The sequence below is a fragment of the Triturus cristatus genome, chromosome 5_1, assembly GCF_964204655.1.
Source record: "Triturus cristatus chromosome 5_1, aTriCri1.1, whole genome shotgun sequence".
Classification (NCBI taxonomy): Eukaryota; Metazoa; Chordata; class Amphibia; order Caudata; family Salamandridae; genus Triturus; species Triturus cristatus.
The window spans coordinates 100725341-100743258 of record NC_140587.1 but is presented as its reverse complement, the minus strand read 5'-3'; the positions used below and the strand labels follow the sequence as shown (position 1 = coordinate 100743258).

At 48.3% G+C, this 17918-nt stretch overlaps 1 protein-coding gene and 1 long non-coding RNA gene across 6 annotated transcripts in view; one reads left to right on the top strand and one right to left on the bottom strand.

Annotated features, from left to right (window-relative positions):
• The window catches only part of HGH1 (HGH1 cochaperone), a 152152-nt gene that overhangs the window by 71763 nt on the left and 62471 nt on the right, over positions 1-17918 (top strand). For 3 of the 5 annotated variants that reach the window (XM_085604509.1, XM_085604512.1, XM_085604513.1), the window contains exon 3: positions 3628-3728. In XM_085604509.1, the coding sequence (XP_085460635.1) occupies positions 3628-3728 (101 nt within the window). The remainder of the gene's footprint in view (positions 1-3627; positions 3729-17918) is intronic. The other 2 variants (XM_085604510.1, XM_085604514.1) reach the window with 1 other exon arrangement.
• LOC146830315 (uncharacterized) overlaps positions 4986-17918 on the bottom strand; it is a 122820-nt gene continuing 109887 nt past the window's right edge. The window contains exons 2-3 of the long non-coding RNA XR_014961414.1: positions 5840-5903; positions 4986-5368 (exon numbers count right to left, since the gene is read on the bottom strand). This is a non-coding gene — a long non-coding RNA (uncharacterized LOC146830315). The remainder of the gene's footprint in view (positions 5369-5839; positions 5904-17918) is intronic.

Below are 17918 nucleotides of genomic sequence, written 5' to 3'. Positions count from 1 at the left end.
AGCAACACGAGAAAGAAGGGTGGAAAGACATAGGTGGGCAGGCAGAGGAGTTTGGGTGAAAACAGGACGCAAGAGGCGGATGAAGAGTTTTGAAGTATACCTCCTGTCCACACTCGCTCTCTGCCATTTTACAATACAGATGGTCAATAGCAGCCTATGCAATGTGTTCAATAGTAGCAAGAGCTTCAATACTCCATATGCACCATGAAAATCTTGGTAACATTAAGTGTACATTGCTTTCAAGTTGTGAAGGGAATCTCAGCCTCTGCCACAGTCTGTCACTTTAGCAACCATTGCAATACTGAGGACTCCTACTACACTTACTGACGAGAAGCTGGAGGAGACTGGGTTAACCCTGGAACAAGGCTCAGGCTGCTTCATTTTCATTCTGAGCAGTGAATTTGTTTTTTAATGTTCCTAAAAATAGCTGGAAAGAGAAGTATGCTATTTGTAAAGTTCAGAATGATGATGCATGTTGACCTTTCGGGGGAGTTCATCTAGATAATTAGACAAAACTGGAGGTGCATATGCCTTGTATGCCTCTTTTTCAGACACTTTAGCTTTTACACTCTTGTATCCTTTCAGATTACTTGCAGGTTCTGATGGTATGCTTTTTACCCCTCAAAATCATCACCTGAAAGCACTTCAGTTCACATGCAACAGAAAATCCTTTCCACACAAATGTGAACATATTTAAGGCAGAAGCCTGGTCCGTTTAACCCTCTGGGTGTTAGCCTTGTTCCCAGCCTCGCCGCCGTAGCAAGGTGTCCAGCTTTCACAAACCAGATATCTCTGATTCATTTTATGTTATCCCCAGCCCTTTCAAAAGAGGGGTCTAGCTTCTGCCCTTAAGTCAACACCGATTTGTGGAAACCACAATTGGTTCACATGTGCTAGTTTATGACTGTACTTTTGTCATCATCATAAAATTGGGACACATAACAAAATGTACAAATCCTGATAATGCAAATGTCTGTGATCTCACAGTATGCAGTAGCTGTTACAACTGGCTTAAATACATACTTTCTATACGTGCACTATGTCTTAAAGCCAGTTATGCAAATGTACGCCTACTTAAAAGTATGCGTTTCCAGTACTAGTTCCTTTGAGTTTCGGATCCATGCTCATAGTAACTTTGAGCACCCAACCATATACCAGATGACTGGAGGCCCCTTCAATTCGAAGGTGGCTTTGCTAATTGTTGGAGGGGAGCACACAGGCTGCAGTAACCGGTGCTTTCACTCTAGCTTAGTTACCCATAATTTCACATCATTCCAGGATGATCATATAAGTTGTACATTCGTGGCGGCAAATTAGAAGCGGGGGAACATTCAATAGAAAAATCCTGGAATATTTTTGGGAGGTAGCAGACCGTTGGCAGACTCAACAGATTTCGAAAATGGAGTCAAGGAAGCCATTGGCACCTCCATCTTTGCACACTCGTGCATAGTTTGTAGAATACCACAGGGATTTCTCATTTCTCCTACTTTTCAACATTTACCTGACCTCAATGTTGAGACTCAACTCTTACAGGCTGGTCTTCTTTATTGCTTCAAGCACATCGTTGTTTAACCTGGTTGAGGCAGTCCAATACCAAACAAAACCCATAGACTGTGATGAATACAAAAAGCTGTCTGTGACTCAATGGGAACAAAATGGCGACTGTTTTGCTTGATCAGTTGTAGGGGGGGACCAGTCCTGAAAAAACTAGGCCACACCTTTGGAGAAGGCAGGATGGTGACACCTCTGAGCCAGCCTCCTCCACCCTTGCAGAGTCTCCACCCTTAAAGATATTATTGATTCCATTGTCCTGGTCTTCCTGTTAAGACATTTATGGCAGCAGTAGAAAGAACAGAGCTAATTGGCAGACATTGTCACATGTATATCGATACTAGTAGTAGGCCAAGTAAATATGATCCTGTGCGCTTCACTCCAAATAAACTGACATTTGAGCAATGTAATGAAACAGTGGACTATATGGGTAACTGAGTATACTTTCTGACTACAAACAAATAATTGAACGGCTCCAGGATGGAACTCATTAATGGGTCGGTCTAAACACACCTACTCTCAACTCCAGGTAGTTTTATTGCTTTAGCTTGTTGCCTAACAAACGTGGGAACTGTTTTGAATGGATTACAGCATGTTCTTAAGAGAGGAGAATAGGGCTGGAATAATGCTGTTTGAAGCAGACAGCAAAAACATATAAAATACTTTTAGCTGAAATGAAAACCAATGTATACTGTGCAGTTGTAGTTTGGAGCTGTGGTCTGTGAGTAAATGGAAGGCTAGTTTCTGGCAGGACGGTCATTCAGGTTTTGAGGGGAACAAAACTGGTTGTATGCTTTTTAAGAACACATTTATGCTTTTGAAGAGCAAACACACAAAGCTGTAGAGCTTGGCATAACAAAATAAGGATTCTTCTAATGTATCTAGGATCTGAATACTACATTTCTAAAAGTAGGGTGGAACATGATAGGAAAGGCTTAAAAAGGGCAGATTTTGTGCTAAACTGGTAACATACTGCTCTTTGTCTTAAAGCCCACTGCGCTAGCACTTTGCCTCAATTACTTGCTTCATTTAGCTTTCCTCACTTTCTCATTGGAGATAGAACAAGCACTTAGCAGACTTGAGGACAGCTGGACTTTTATTTCCAGTTGTTCAGTTCATTTAGTTTTCTAGCACTGATGAAGGATCTGAACTACCCAGAGGTGCTTTTGTGTTTTAACTGGAGTGTAGTAGGCAGTTAATTGTTTTAGGTCCAACTGAGAGACAGATTTATCCGTTTGTCCACAATCACCTAATAAATAAATCCATAGATAAAAAATATATACTCTGATGAAGTCATAAATAATTGTTTGGTCCCCTCATCATCCATTGGTCTGTTCAGCTGTCACTCATATTCTGCTTTTGCCCACCTCAGCACACCGCTGCAGTGAGCCAGCCTGCTGTAGCCATTGCTCTTGCACTGTGCGTGATGGCATTTTTCCTGATCACGGGTTTCATCTGCCTCAAAGGAATTTCACTTCAATGCTAGGTCTTTTTGTTAGTGTTCCTCCTTCCATTCTTTGTCTTTGTTTCATTTATACATTTTCTTTTTAGCTCTCGTGTGTTTGAACAATTTTTTCAGGTGAAAGTAATCCAAAGCCCGTGATAGCTTTTCCATTCGCCAATAAGAGTATTTGCTTGTGATGTACATTAAAACAAAAAAAGTGTTCTATAAGTAATGTGAGTACACCTGCCTGTTGAAGGCCCCGCGCTCTTCTATCACATTTAGTTGTGATAGTTCAATTTGTTAACAATTAAAATTTTTCATTGTACGCACATAGGTGCGATATTTAAGCAGTGGTATTTTTATGACACATGCTTGTAATTAAATATAAGGCCCTGTCTAATGGCTTTGCCATTGGTTGTTTCACTGCACAAATGCCTTTTGAATACAAACATGTGAATTTGGCATACTATGCCTAAAAACTGATGACTCGTCAGAAAAAGCGATGCACAGATCACAGACCGATGTAAAGTGTATGGATCTCTAGAGTGTAATGGAGGACTTGCGGACAAAGTTGGTTGAGTTCCATGCCCGTTCTCAGTCTCCATACCCCATTCTTTTTGTCTTCTGCACAGGTGTGTGCTGCAGCGACTCCTGCCCTACACGCAGTACGATGGCTCCACAGTCCGCAGAGGAGGCGTGATAGGTACACTCAAGAACTGTTGTTTCGAATACTGTAAGTGACTTGTTGTAATGTCTAGAACCCAAAGTTGTTGACTGCCACTCCCTCATTCCGATGAGCACAGTATCGGTTCTCTGACTTTATCTATTGAGAGAGAAAGGTGGGGGGGGGTGGGGGGGGAGTACACCAGCAGTACTAGAGCCCCAAAACACACATCTCTCTCTCTCTCTCTATATATATATATATATATATATATATATATATATATATATCTGTACCTCTTCGTTTCAAGAAGGAGTCTGCACTCGAGGCGCTGGTTGCTGACAGCTTTATTGCTTAAAAATGCAACAACTTCGCTTAGGAACGCGGTTCAGCCGTCTTGTGCGGCCTTTGTCAACCTTATAAGTTCACTCGGCTAATCCAATTTATTGTGGCTGTGTACGTGAATTCAATCCGAATGCCATGGTGGAAATACTTTCACTCCCTGCACTTCGTATTACTTTTAGTTAGTCCCGGACTCGTGTCTCTTTAAAACATTATTTGGCTAGTGCCTAAAGTGCAAGAGCATTTAATCATTCATTGTGCAAATCCAGCTTCATTTTAAATGACCCAGGTGTCTTAGCAAATTGCTGTCGATGAATCATCACTTTAAAAAAACAATTCAGTCGCTCGTGGCCAGCGCCTCACCATTAGGCAAATGCCTTGTCTGGCCCCAGCCCCACAGGCACCTCTGTCATCAGGTAATGATTGCTCATCCACATATATATATTCACTGAAAAAACCATAGGTTTCAGAGATGTTATGGTTATAAATTCGCATTTAAAAAACCTTAGAAATTCACAGAAAAAACCCATAGATTTCAGGGGTGTTCTAGTTAGCTGGCCATTTCACTCGTACAAAACCATAGAAATTTCTCCCTTATAGTTAGTTCTGCTAGCTATAACTCGCGCGCCCGCAATGCACTGCTGATGATGTCACATATTGCATCATTCATGACATGGTCAGTGACATCACTGATGACACCTCAAATGACATCAATGTGATATTTACAGAAAATATGCTCTCAGTTTAGCTTATAGATCACCTTCCAAACATCTGTGGGAAAAGCATGAGAAAATAGTTTTCTCTCAAACATGATTTAGGATATCCCAGCAGAAGGCTTTTTCACATGGTAAAATCGCCTTAGAACACACCACAATTCGTAAAATTCCTAAAATGAGTATGGTACCATCAACAAATGATTTATAAAGTCTTAAAACCTTCTATTAACTGCAATGCTTTTTAATGAAGTGCTTCCATGTATATTGGTCCCAAGATGGCTGCCAACACTTCTTGGATGAAGTGCTGACAGCCAATCAGATCTCAGGATGAGATATGTGGTTAGGCTCCGCCCAGATATATACTGCAAAGTAGACAGTTAGGGAAAGCAACAGCTGCACTACCTTCCTATACACAAGATGTAAATAATTTGTTAGATTCAGGTTGCCCACCTCTTTGGTCCACTGCCTTGGGACCATACACATCTAACACATAAAGATCATACACAGGCAACACTTCAAAATGTAAAAATTGTATATAATGTTTTAGAGTCCAAGTTTTTTCACTAATACAAAATAGGTTCTTTTATTGTTGCAAGTTGAACAGCAGCAGCAATACAGCCAACGCATTTCGCCCGACAGCGGGCTTCCTCAGGGCTGTGAAAAGCAACATAAATGTATCAAAAACAATATCTTGTGATGCCATGTGACATAGGCTTAATCAGAATTACAAAAACAACACTACCAAAATTAATTGTCATTTATAATTAATAGACAATTGAAACTACCTTCTACTGTGAATAACAGCAGAAAGAGAAAAAAGAGAAAGGGGAGGAAAAACAAATGAAGAACCAAATAAAGAAAGTTCAATCAAATAATGAAAGAAATCAAAGTTAAGATCACCTCGTGACGACTAAAAAACAGGGGAAGAGGAAAGACCAGAAAAGGACCCAAAAAACCAAGCCAAGAGTTCAAAAACGATTGGTTGCTGAAAGAACACTGCAGATTGGCTTTAAATAGTTGAAAAGCTCACCACACCTATATGCTTAGTTACGTGATTAGCATGTCAAAGAGCAAGGATATAAGACTAAAACCCAGAATAAAGAAAAAAACAAATGGGGATCTCACCAAAATTGGAAAGTAATCCAATCTAGTACAGATCCTTGGAGTGCCACAATCCCAGCTTGAATTGCTGTATAAAGACATAAACATAATGATACATGTATCATGTCAATAATCTGACCTTGTATCTTTAAGCTCAGACATCAGCTTATCATGTAAGCGGTAATTTAGTAATACTTTGGCACTTCTACACCAGATCTTCTCCGATATCCAAATTTGTAAAGAAGAGAAGGAAGGGAATTCTTCAGTAGATCCCAAGTTTAAGGTAAATGTTCCACCAAAAACTGTAATACATAAACTAAAGATTACCTCCAAATTCCAAAGGTACCTTGAGGTATATATTTATATTATCCTCCTAAATTTACCTGTGACATAATTAATAATCACGAAAATTCACTACGATTGGTGAGATTTTCTGAACACTAAAAAATAAAAGTATTAAATTCTTCATTACAATAATATATCACTTATCCCATATGTGATAAGACAATTGCAATTATGTCTATATATTCTAAGTCTGCATTATAATCCATAAGGCCATCACTGTCTTTGCTATGGTCTAATCGTACAATGTGGCAGCAACAGCATGATATTTCATTTAATAAATCCGAGTGTAAAGAACTACACATTCGGAAATGATATGGAGAAAAACAACCAAACATGTTAATAAAGGCAATAAGATGCATACGACAACATTAAATGTCGACCAAAACGGAAAAAATGGAAAGGGACACACATCATGTTCTTTAACATTGTGCATTATTGTGAAACTTTTAGCGATTGTCGGGCCTGCAGGTCACTGACGAGTTTTTGGCCCGTAGGTATCGGAAATGGTTAAACACTGTGATTTTGGCTTTTACGCTATTGGTCTATTTGGACATACACACTTGCATGATGTTTGTCCCTTTCCGTTTTGGTCGACATTTAATGTTGTCGTATGCATCTTATTGCCTTTATTAACGTGTTTGGTTGTTTTTCCAAATAGAGCGGATTTCCTATGGATAATAGGTCCTAACTATAACTACCTACGACCTGGCGACCGCCAGTAGGTAATGTAATATGTAATATATGGTGTGTATGTAAATATGTTTATATATATATATATATGTGTGTATATATATATATATATATATTATGCGTGTGTATGTAATTCTGTATATTATACTGTTGCAGCATCTATAGTGCTGTTTATTTCTTCTACTAAAGACAGGTGGGTTTAGTGCCTCATCACTGCTTCCATTGACCCCTGGATACATTGCTGCTCACCCCGTTTCCTGTTATTGATTTTTTTTTTTTTTTCTTTTTGTTGAAACACTTTTTATTGTTTTCATAGCAACAGCTCAGTACAAACCCCGCTTCCTCCACGGGCAAAGAATGTTTTACACATACAGAGTTACCAGCCAATAGCCGGGAGAATGAGCTTCCAGCCCATACAGGCCCTCCCCCCTCCCTCCCCACCCCATGTCAGTGTGCCTCCTGTCTTTCGCCTCACTCCTGATGTGCCCCCTCCCTGCTATAAATCAGACATGGGTGCCCACCCTCCACTAGAGAACCATGGCTTTCCCTCACGCTTAGCCACACCCTCGTTTCCAGCGCTCCCTACTACTCCCTTCCTACTCCCCATTCACCACCTCCTCCTGCCCGCCAGATGTGTCCCCCTCTGTCCCGTTGTTAGCCATCAGTCCCTGCAGTTCCACCACCAGCGCCTCCCACGCCCGGGCCGTCGCCAACGCCTTTTCGTCATCCCGCCGAAGAGCTAATTGCAGCCGGAGCGCACCCTCAGCCCCCGCTCAACGCACGAAGGCCGCCCTCCATCTCAAGAAGCTAGGCCCCGTCCTGGACTTCCAGTGCATAGTCAGTTCCCTCTTGGCCATTATCAATCCTAAGTCGTAAAACTTGCTAGTGACCTTCGTCCGGCGGGTGTGCGGGAACCAAAGCAGTAAACAGGCCCCCAGGTCCGGGTCAATAACACGGTCCGTCACCTGATTTAGGCAATCCATGACCTCTGCCCAATAATCCCCCAGCTGAACGCAGGACCAAAACATGTGCCGAAAATCAGCGCCCTCTCTTCCGCACCGCGGGCATTGCGAGTGTGCACCCCCAAAAAATTGCAATATTTTAACCGGCGTCAAATATGCCCTGTGCAACGTGAAAAATTGAACCAACTGGAACCGGGCATTGCGCGTTCCCTTCCAGGCCCGCCGCACCAGCGTGGTCCAGGTAGTCTCGGGGATCGGTTTCTCAAGGTCCAATTCCCACTTGCCCCTCAAGGCGGCAAAGGGCGGTAGGCCTTCCGACGACAGTCTGCGGTAGAGGCAAGTGATGGCCTTGGACGTCCCCGCCGCCATCACTACATATTGGCAACCCGCTGCGACCGGTGGCTCCGAGAGCCCCGCATTCCAGTGCCGCTGAAGGCTCGCCACCAAGGCCGCGTGAAGTAAAAAGTCCCCACGTGGGAGCCCATAGGAGTCCTGCAACTCCTGGAAAGGGAGCAGCACCCCCTCCCGGAATAAGTCGCCCACCATCTGCACGCCCAACTCCTCCCAAACAGCCAGCCCAGACCAATCGCCTCCATGCGGGAACGCCGTACACATTCCCAAAGGGATCTCCGGGGCGTAGGGGCGAGTTATCGCCGTCCTCCTCTGGCACCGGTTCCAACACAGCCGGAGTGTACGCTCCTCCAACGTGAGCAGGGCAAGGTCCAGCCTCTGCTGCAAGACTATGAAGGCTAGCACATGCCGCGGAATCAACCTTCCCTGCGGGCCCTGCGGGCCCTGCGGGCCCTCCGGGCCCCGGTATTCCCTGGCAACCGCCTGCGTAAGCCACTGGAGTTGGGCCGCCAGATAGTACCATTCGAAGTCCGGGACTGCCAGGCCCCCTTCCGCCCTCGGCCGCCGTAGGGTGGTCAACGCCACCCGCCTTCTCCCTGAGCCCCAAATGAAGCCCGTGGACATCGCCCTGAGCCGTTGGAAGTACGACGCAGGCACCCATATAGGTAGGGTGCGAAAGAAATAGAGGAGTCGTGGCAACGCCACCATCTTCAACAGCGCCACCCTCCCGGCGCACGAAAGCGGGAGCGTACTCCAGAAACTCATGCTACCCCGCAATCCGCGAATGGCTCTGCCAATATTCCCCTCCAACAAGTCCGGCTGGGTGTGGTAGATATTAACCCCCAGATATCGCAGGCAGCCCCCTTCCCATCGGACCAGACCCAGTGACTGGGGGGCCCGGCCGCCCGTTCCCAGCGGGAACAAGCATGCCTTGCCCCAGTTGACCTTGAGCCCAGATAGGCGTCCAAAGGCTTCCAACAAGGCAGTCGCCCCACTCAGTGCTCCCTCGGCATCCGCCAGAAACATCAACAGATCGTCAGCATATAGCGAGATATAATGGGCATCCCCCCTCAAGTGAACGCCTGCATAGGAACGCCCCAGTCGGGCATGCGCCGCCAACGGTTCAATAGCCAGGGCGAACAACAAGGAGGAGAGCGAGCAACCCTGCCTCGTTCCCCTCCGCACCGGGTAAGAGGCCGAAATAGTAACCCCCGTCTTCACCCGGGCCGTGGCCTCGTTATAGAGCAAGGTGGTCCAGCGCACAAAGCCGTCTCCCAGGCCAAAAGCCCGCAGCACTCGGTATAAATAAGGCCACTCTACACTATCAAAGGCCTTTTCAATATCGACCGACAGTGTGCAGGCGTCTGGATATATGTCCCGGTCTAGCTCCATCACCCGCAGCAAACGTCGCACCGACGTGGCTGTGTTACGTCGAGGGATAAAGCCCGCCTGATCCGGATGGATCATTGCGCTCATATGAGTCAACAGGCGCGACGCCAAAATTTTGCTCAGGATTTTGTAGTCCACCGTCAACATGGAGAGCGGGCGGTACGCCGTGCGTGCACCAGCCTCCCCTCCCGGCTTCAACAGGGGCACCACAATAGCCTCTCGAGCGGAGGCCGGTAAGCGCCCAAGTCGCCAAGCCTCTCCGTAAAGGACTTGCAGCTGTGGCTCTAGCAAATCTGGGTAAGCCGCATAGAACTCAATGGGCAACCCGTCCACTCCCGGGGTCTTTCGCCTGGCCATGTGCTTAATCGCTGCACGAATCTCACCCAGGGTTATAGCACCCCCGAGGTCCTTCTCGCTCTCCGGGTCCAGCCGGGGTAGGCGAGCCGCCACCAGAAACTCAGCCAAGCCGTCAGGTTCCCCCTGCATGGTGCTGTCATACAGCCTTGCATAATAACTGGCAAACTGCCTATTGATCTCCGCCTGAGAATAGACCGGGACCCCCCCTGCCTCGACCAGAGATAATATAGGGGTACCACGGGCCGTCGGGGACGCCAACCATGCCAGAAGAGACCCCACCTTATCTCGTTCCGCATGCGCCCGGGTAAGATAGTCCTTATGATCAAAGCAGCGAAGCTTCTCTACACACACCGCCACGCCTTCACGTGCCTCCACGACCGCAGGCAGCTCGCCCTCCCCCGCCTGATGCGCGCGCTCAGCCGTCCGCAGTCGGGCCTCTGCCCCCGCCACCTCCTTCAGCAAGGTCTTCCGCACGCCAGCGGTGGATGATATGCAAACTCCCCGGACCACTGCCTTGAACGCATCCCATTCCGTCGCCCGGGTCGACGCCGTATCCGCGTTAGTCCTAAAGTACTGCTCTATGCAGCCGCTAACCTCAGCCCGGAAAACCGGGTCCTCCAGCAACAAGGGGTTTAAGCGCCATGTGGGTATCGCCTGCCGCTGTCTAGACCACTGCAGCACCCCCATGCAAGGGTTATGGTCCGAGATGGTTTTAGCCAAGTACTCACTGTGTCGCATCAGAGTCTGGGCATCCGGGGAACACAATATGCTGTCCAAGCGGACATACAACTCGTGGGGGACGGAGTAGAAGGAGTAATCCCTATCCCTCGGGTGATGTGTCCGCCACGTGTCTACCAACCCCCATGTGTCCTGCCGAGCGCGCCTACTATTAGCCACCCTACGGACCACCGATTGTGCCAGGGGCGGGTGAGACCCATCCAGCTCAACATCAGCCACTGAATTAAAATCCCCCCCAACACCACCGTCCCCGTCAAATAGGCCGCGAGCTGCCCCGACAGTCTGGAGAAGAAGGCGGCCTGGTCTACATTAGGGGCATACACACTACATAAGGCCATGTCCCTCCCATCTAGTCGCCCCTGCACTGCTACAAACCTGCCCTCCGGGTCTACCAGTGTCGCCAGCGGCTGGAAAGGGACTCCCGCCCTAACCCATATTAGGGCCCCTCGGGCAAACTTTGAGAAGGTAGTATAGAATAATTGGCCTCGCCAGCGCCGCTGCAACGCCTTCCCCTCCTCGCGATCTAAATGGGTTTCTTGGAGGAAGGCCACCTGGATCCCTCTCCGCACCAGGTAGGCATGGACTTTATATCTCCTCCCCATAGAGGTGAGCCCCCTCACATTCCAGGTCAGGACTCGCAGTTCAGGTGGGGTCCCCATCCCATCGCCTTACCAACCACTCTTCTCCAACCCTCCGAGGCACACTGACATTCCCCTGAAACCCCACAACTCCCCAACTCCCCACATGCCCTCCCCTCCCCAGAACAGGTGCTAAACTGCAGTTACCCATCCAAATACCACCCCAAACAATATCTAACACTCTGGTAGCCACCAGCGTCTCACAATGTCCGTGAGGGTGAGGTGGTGGCTCTGCGCCAGACGGGCCGGTCGACTGTCCCCTGCTATGCATCCGCGCCCAGTCTCTGCAATTCCCCCCCGGTGTTCCTCGCCCCCTCAAATCTCCCACTCTCCAGCTCCCCACTCCAGGGCCCCCCAGCAACAATCCCCGGTCCGCAAGGCATCAGCAGTTACCGATCACACTCCCAACCCCTCTAAGCCCGGTCCGGGCCCTCCACCCCACATACATACAGCTCCCGCTCTGCGCCTCTTACTGCCCCCGGGGAAGTCCCAGTTCCTTCAAGCGTCCAGCAGTTCATCTGCCGTCCCTGGGGTCACGTCCGGTAGCAGCTCCGCATCCTCTCCGGGGCCATCCGACAGGGAGGCCTCCGAGCCCCTCTTGGAGCCCGAGTCATCACTGGGCTGCCGTTTCCTGTTATTGATATCAGTGGTGCTGCTCTGCTCATCCCTGCGTCCAGTGTATTATCCTTTTGTGCCTGCTTCCATTGATCGCTGATTTCAGTGCTGCTTCTCCCAGCTTCAGAGAATTGGGGATTGTCGTGCTACCACAGGGCAGGCACCAACAGATTTTGTGCCTCCTAATAGGTTTTGGGCAGGCGTGTATGTTTGTTCTAATTCATAAGAGAGCAGTCCGAACCAACCTTACCATCGGTGATCGCCTTAGAATCTGAGCACTCTTTGCTGCCTGCCCTGTGAAAGCTGATGAACGGTGCCTGTTTCTAAAATGGTGCAACAATGGTGCTGGCACAGATTCCATCTATGAACTAGGAGCAAGGCCCGAAGCCTGTCCAGTAGTTTGTCAACATGTGACGTCCCCTCCTTTCGTGCACCACGAATCTATTCTGGCACTCACTGCTTTTGTCCCACTGTACTACAAAGGTGTTTTCACTCTGCTTTTGTAACCTGAGACACCTCTGTTTCAATATACGTCTTCGGTGCTACAAGATGGTTAATCCTACAAGCTTCCTTTGCTTCTCGACAGCACTCTTAAATCCAGCATACCTGCCACCCACTGGGAACTTGCACAGCTGGAACTGTATGAACCATTTTACATTCCACTTCTGCCTTGATATAACCCAAGTACTGATTGAGGCACCATCAGCAGGTCTGCAACCTCTGCCTCTCCATCAGTCATGTTGAGACGTCCTGTGAAGCCATGCTCACCTTCCCCTGCAAAAAAACATAAAGATACCGAAGGGAATGAGAGAGGGCCAGTAACAAAATGCAAAGGCACCTTCATTCGAGATGCCACAGCCAAAAATCTGCCAGGCGCAGAGCGAGACAAAGCTGGACCTTCTTGATGGGGCAAGTAGAAGAGAACCCAGAAGCCCTCTTCTCCAAGGCTTCCAACATCGAGGAGGAGGTCAAGTTCCACATGCTAGTCTCAAGGCCGAAGAACAAGTAGATGCCACCACTTCTTCTGCAGCTCTGGGTCAATCCTGAGCCAAAGAGCGCACATAGATGAAGGCAGAGCACTGCAAGGAGTCTGGCATCGAGCCCTGAGTTGAGCCTGTAAGAACATTAACCTTTGGCTATCACTCCTCCAGCCGGTGCTGCCTGAACTTGTGAGGCTGGTCGACGCCTGCAAAGATCACGTCCAGGGGCACTAAACACCATACTTTCTTGCCTTCTAGGCACTGAGAAGCTGCCAAAATCACGGCCACATTGGCCCCATGGTCCCGAAAAGATGTACTCCGAGCCTAAGTCAATGCTGAAATCTTTCGGCAACTGACATTGAAGTCACAGGAGTCCTGGATGCAAAGCATCTTCATCTGCCAGATGACATGGACAAATACATACCAAATCTCAAGCTCTAGGACTCATTGGGATCCGCAAAAACCACCAACTGGCCTTCTAGGGAGAATCCTACCATCAACTACATAAAGGACCTGGGAATCTGTCACCAGCCCTACCCCATTCCCACCACTACTACCCATACCTCCTCCTCCAGTACTACCACAGCACTCTTCTGAGTTGCACTACACTGTCTTAGACCCAGGCAGACGCTACTACCCACAAATCCCCTTTGGTCAGCCTTTTGGCCCTGGGAGGGAGATGATCCCTGGAAATTCTATGTGGTAGAACCCCCCCAAGTCGACTCTGATCAAGAGCCAGCCCCGCCAAGCGATTGCCACCAGGTGATACTGCTACATACACTGCAGTAATACAAAGGGGCTGCATAGCATTATCAAGTAACACTACACACAGGAGGAGAAGGACGACTTCCTAGTTGAAACCCTATCTAAGACAGAGCTTGTGGTCCATTACCTCTAAATGCCAAAGGGAATGATAAGGTTGGCCACCGACAACTTTAAGGAGCCGGTGAAAGCGAAGGTGGTTACTCCCCATGTGGATAAAAAATATAAGCTAACCCCAGAGAGTCCAGCTTATGTTGGGGGACAAATTGTCCCTGACTCCTTAGGTGTGCACACTACTCTAAAAGGCCTTCTGTCATGGAAGGTGACTTTCTTAATCTTAATCATCTCCAGCATTAGTGATCTTGAATCTCTTACGGTCCACAAACCATTTATTGACTTTCAGAAAGGCAGGGTGGTTTTCGTACCAATCTCCCAAGGTTGTTTCAGCTTCTACATTAATCAAACCATTTAGCTGCCAGTCTTTTTTCCAATACTAGAGTCTACAGCAGATAAGGGCCCTTCAGACTCTGTATGTCAAGATAGCTCTTACATACTACATTGATAAAACTAAGCCCTTTAGAAAGTCTAGTTTGCTCTTTGTAGCCTTCGCAAAACCTCACAGCGACCGTGCCATCTCTAAAGCTAGCATTGTAGGTTGATAAGTGCATCCAACCCCCTGCTGCAGGTGGCTGGCCACCTGCTGCGTATGGCCTTCACCGCAGGCACTGCACCCAACCCTCGCGATTGGCCAACCCTTCACTGCGCACAACCTGTGACCATATGCAGTGGCGATAGACAGTAAGGCCGGCTGTGTCCGACCACCCACAAGCCCCACTGCCATTCAAGCTTTACCATTACAAAACAATGGGGAAGCCCAAGTAAACAGTAGGACCTGGTTAAGTAACGATACAAAGCACAATTGGTCCCAAGGGAAATATTTTTTTTTAGTACCCAAAAATTATTAACACGCACTTGAAATGCAAATAAATTAGCGATTTTATATTGAATTTGCATATCTAATACATTTGTACAATACTCTTTGTTATAACAGAGTTGCTCAATAGTAAGTGAAAAAAGAGGAAGGTGTTTCAGAGAGTGCTCGTGAAAAGATGAGGAAAAGGCGGGAAATTAAGTGCCAATATACAAATAATAAAGACACCTAGCTGGAGCGTCTTTGCATAACTATCATCCACAATTATAAGATACACCATGGATTATCAGTTTGTCTAAACGTGGATAATATCTCCAGTACAGGTGGATATGGTTAAAGATGTCGACTTTTCGACGCTGAATTGGTGGACAGGCCAATGATTCCTTAGATAGGGGTCTTCACCAGGAAAAATAGGGAGCGACCTAAAAACCGCTGTAAGAGATCAATGGAGGACCTATCGCATTGAGACGAGAGGCTGCTGGTGACCGGAAGACATAAGAATTTCTTTGATGGTCCTGTAGGATCCAACATATAGATGTGCCAAAGGGCGAATCAAAGGCTAAGGGTTTGTGTCACATTAAACCACGGTTCAACATAAGTAACGGAGCTTCTGAAATGGGCAGTGCGGCTCCTGGAAAAAGGGTAATCTCTAAAGGTCCTGATAGGATGCAACATGTAGATGTGCCCAGTGCATCTTAGAGGTTGGAAAACCATGTTTTTATATCGTTTGGAGCACAAGGATAAATAGTATTCAAACCGGGGGGCGTGGCTAACTGCCAAGGATGGCGGCCGCAAAGTAACGGAGCTCCAAGACAGGGCCCGCTTATCCTGTTCTATGCACCGATGCTGGGGACCATCTGATCCTGATTTCCCCTGGTACGAGAGAAGTAATGCAGCAGTGGCGTGATGAGCCAACCTGGAAGTGGAGACTGTCTTTGGGGCGGAGAAATGCCGATTAAGAGTAAGGCCCTGTACTGTGAGGCCTGACGACAATCGCCACGAGTGTCATACCCCGCGGGCTGCTACACCGTGCGAGGTAATGAGATGCCCCAGTGACTTCGCCATTGTGTGCAGCCGAGTGACGGCCCCTGGTGCTACCGGGGCGGCAGGGTGAGCCTGTGGTGTGCACCGGCTTCTCACTATTGGCTGGAGACAGATGCTATACGGAGCTGGGCCGTGCCTGCTGGCGGCGCTCCAGGAGTAGACTGAAGCCCTATCGGGGACCTGTTGCAATACTGGTGGCTCCAGACTGCTGTACATCGGAGCGGACCCGCGAAGTCAGCGCCTTGATGCTGGGAGGATCCGACTGACGCACGCCGTCGGACTGCAGTGCCAGAGCTGGGGGCCGAAGCGGCTGCCATGGCTTCCGAGGCAGACTGTTGCTGCAGCTACATCCGACGGGAGTGGAGTCGCGGCGGATGTGAGCAGCTGCCCTGGTGAGGTCGCCTGAACTCTGCCGTGTCTACCTGTCTTGGATGAGGAGCGGCTCCGGCGGGGCGCAGTGAGTATGGTATGCGCCCCCTCCCACCGTAATCAAAGGAGCTGTGGCGTGAGTGCTCCGGTTGCTCTGCGGATACCACTCCCTGAGTTTCCAAAGCGCCCTGGATACTCGGCAGGCAATGATCGGTGCCTCTCCCCCAACACCACTGGGCAATCGATAAAAGCGGGTGCCGCTCCTGCCTGCACTGGCGGGAGCGTCAGGAAGAGTGATTCAGTCCCCTGGGCCTGAGCCCTACGGTTATATTTGCCTGTCACCACAAGCCCAGGATCCTGCAGGGCTAAATGCCTCAGATATATGCAGTACCAGCATTGCTCTAAAGATCTTACTATATTAAGGAATGGAGAGCAGCAGAGCGTAGATTGGGACCCCTCCCACTTGTAAGAACATTCATAAAGAGCCATATAGGCTGCCTTTGGGTATTAGAGACCTGGTCTTGGAGTTTATGCAAGGACAATACTGGCTACAATTGTGTCATAGAGCCGTAGACCTAGATCACTGTCCCTTGGGCTCTAGCGAGGAAAAGAAGCCCCGGGGTCCATCTCCGCTCCCACTACTTAGTACAGAGGGTCCGTGCTGCAGTCTGTATCCTCAACATAGCTAATAGCCTGGTGCGGTTGCTAGATGCACGCTCCAGTGGCGACAAATATTCCTTCACCCCAAACAGTTTGGTAACGCAGCGCGCAATATATATTTACTACGCCACAAACAGTACTACCCTAATTGATTTCCAGTTATTTCATTATGGGGTGAACAAAAGGCAAGACGTTGGAGATGCCACTTGCGGACCAAAAGACCCAGGGGGAATTGGACATAACCTCCCAATCATCCTCAATCAGCTATGTCCCACCAACTAATGAGGAAACCCATACAGACAAACTGAACTTAATTGTACAAGAGATACGGGACTCTCGCAAATCTATCGAACAACAAATAGGTTCCCTGCCCACTGGGTTCACCCTTCTGAAGGCTGATAACGAGAAGCAATCGACTATAGTCAAACAGAATAAACAGGATCTGACGGATCTTTGACCGAAGCACAAAGAATGCTCTGAACATATTGCCCAAATAAAAAAGCAGCTGACTGACCTATAAAACAAGGCAGAGAAGTCTGAGAGCAGGGCTCGCCGCAACAACATTCGCGTGCTGGGTCTGCCGGAATGCTCAGAGGGCCCAAATGCAACACAGTTTATGGAGCGGTGGCTACGAGAGAAGATAGCCCAGGAAGGAATGTCGGCTCTTTTCTGTGTGGAACGGGCACACTGGATCGCGCGACAGCTGGGGCACAGCCGAGAACAATGATTGACCGTATCCTGAAGTACCGGGATCTCCTCCTCCAGAAGGCCAGGGAAAGAGCACCCATCCAATATGAAAATCATCGGATTTCCCTATATCCAGATTATACAGTCCTGGTCCAAAAGCATCGTGCTTCTTATCTCCCTCTGAAAAAGAAACTTCAAGCGCTAAACCTCACGTATGCTCTAATGTTCCCTGCACGTCTGAAAATTCTGCATGAGCAGAAATCCTACTTTTTTGACAGTCCGGAGGCGGCCAACGACTGGCTGGAAATCATTCTCTCCCCCCAAGTTCTGGACAGTATAGACCAGAAGACACAACAGGCACAACAGAGGCCACCGAGTCAGAGACCACGACGGACCAGTTCCTCCCGCAGAATATCGGCAAATAACCCGTCCCCGGAACAGGCTCTGCTGGGTCAGGAGTCGGCGCTGACCGTGGCGGGCATGCGTGAGATTAATCCGCCATCCTCTTCTGATCACTCAGAAGATAATATGCTTCATTCTGACTCTGACAGTAACGACCCGTTGTTTCCATCGATCACCCCGCAA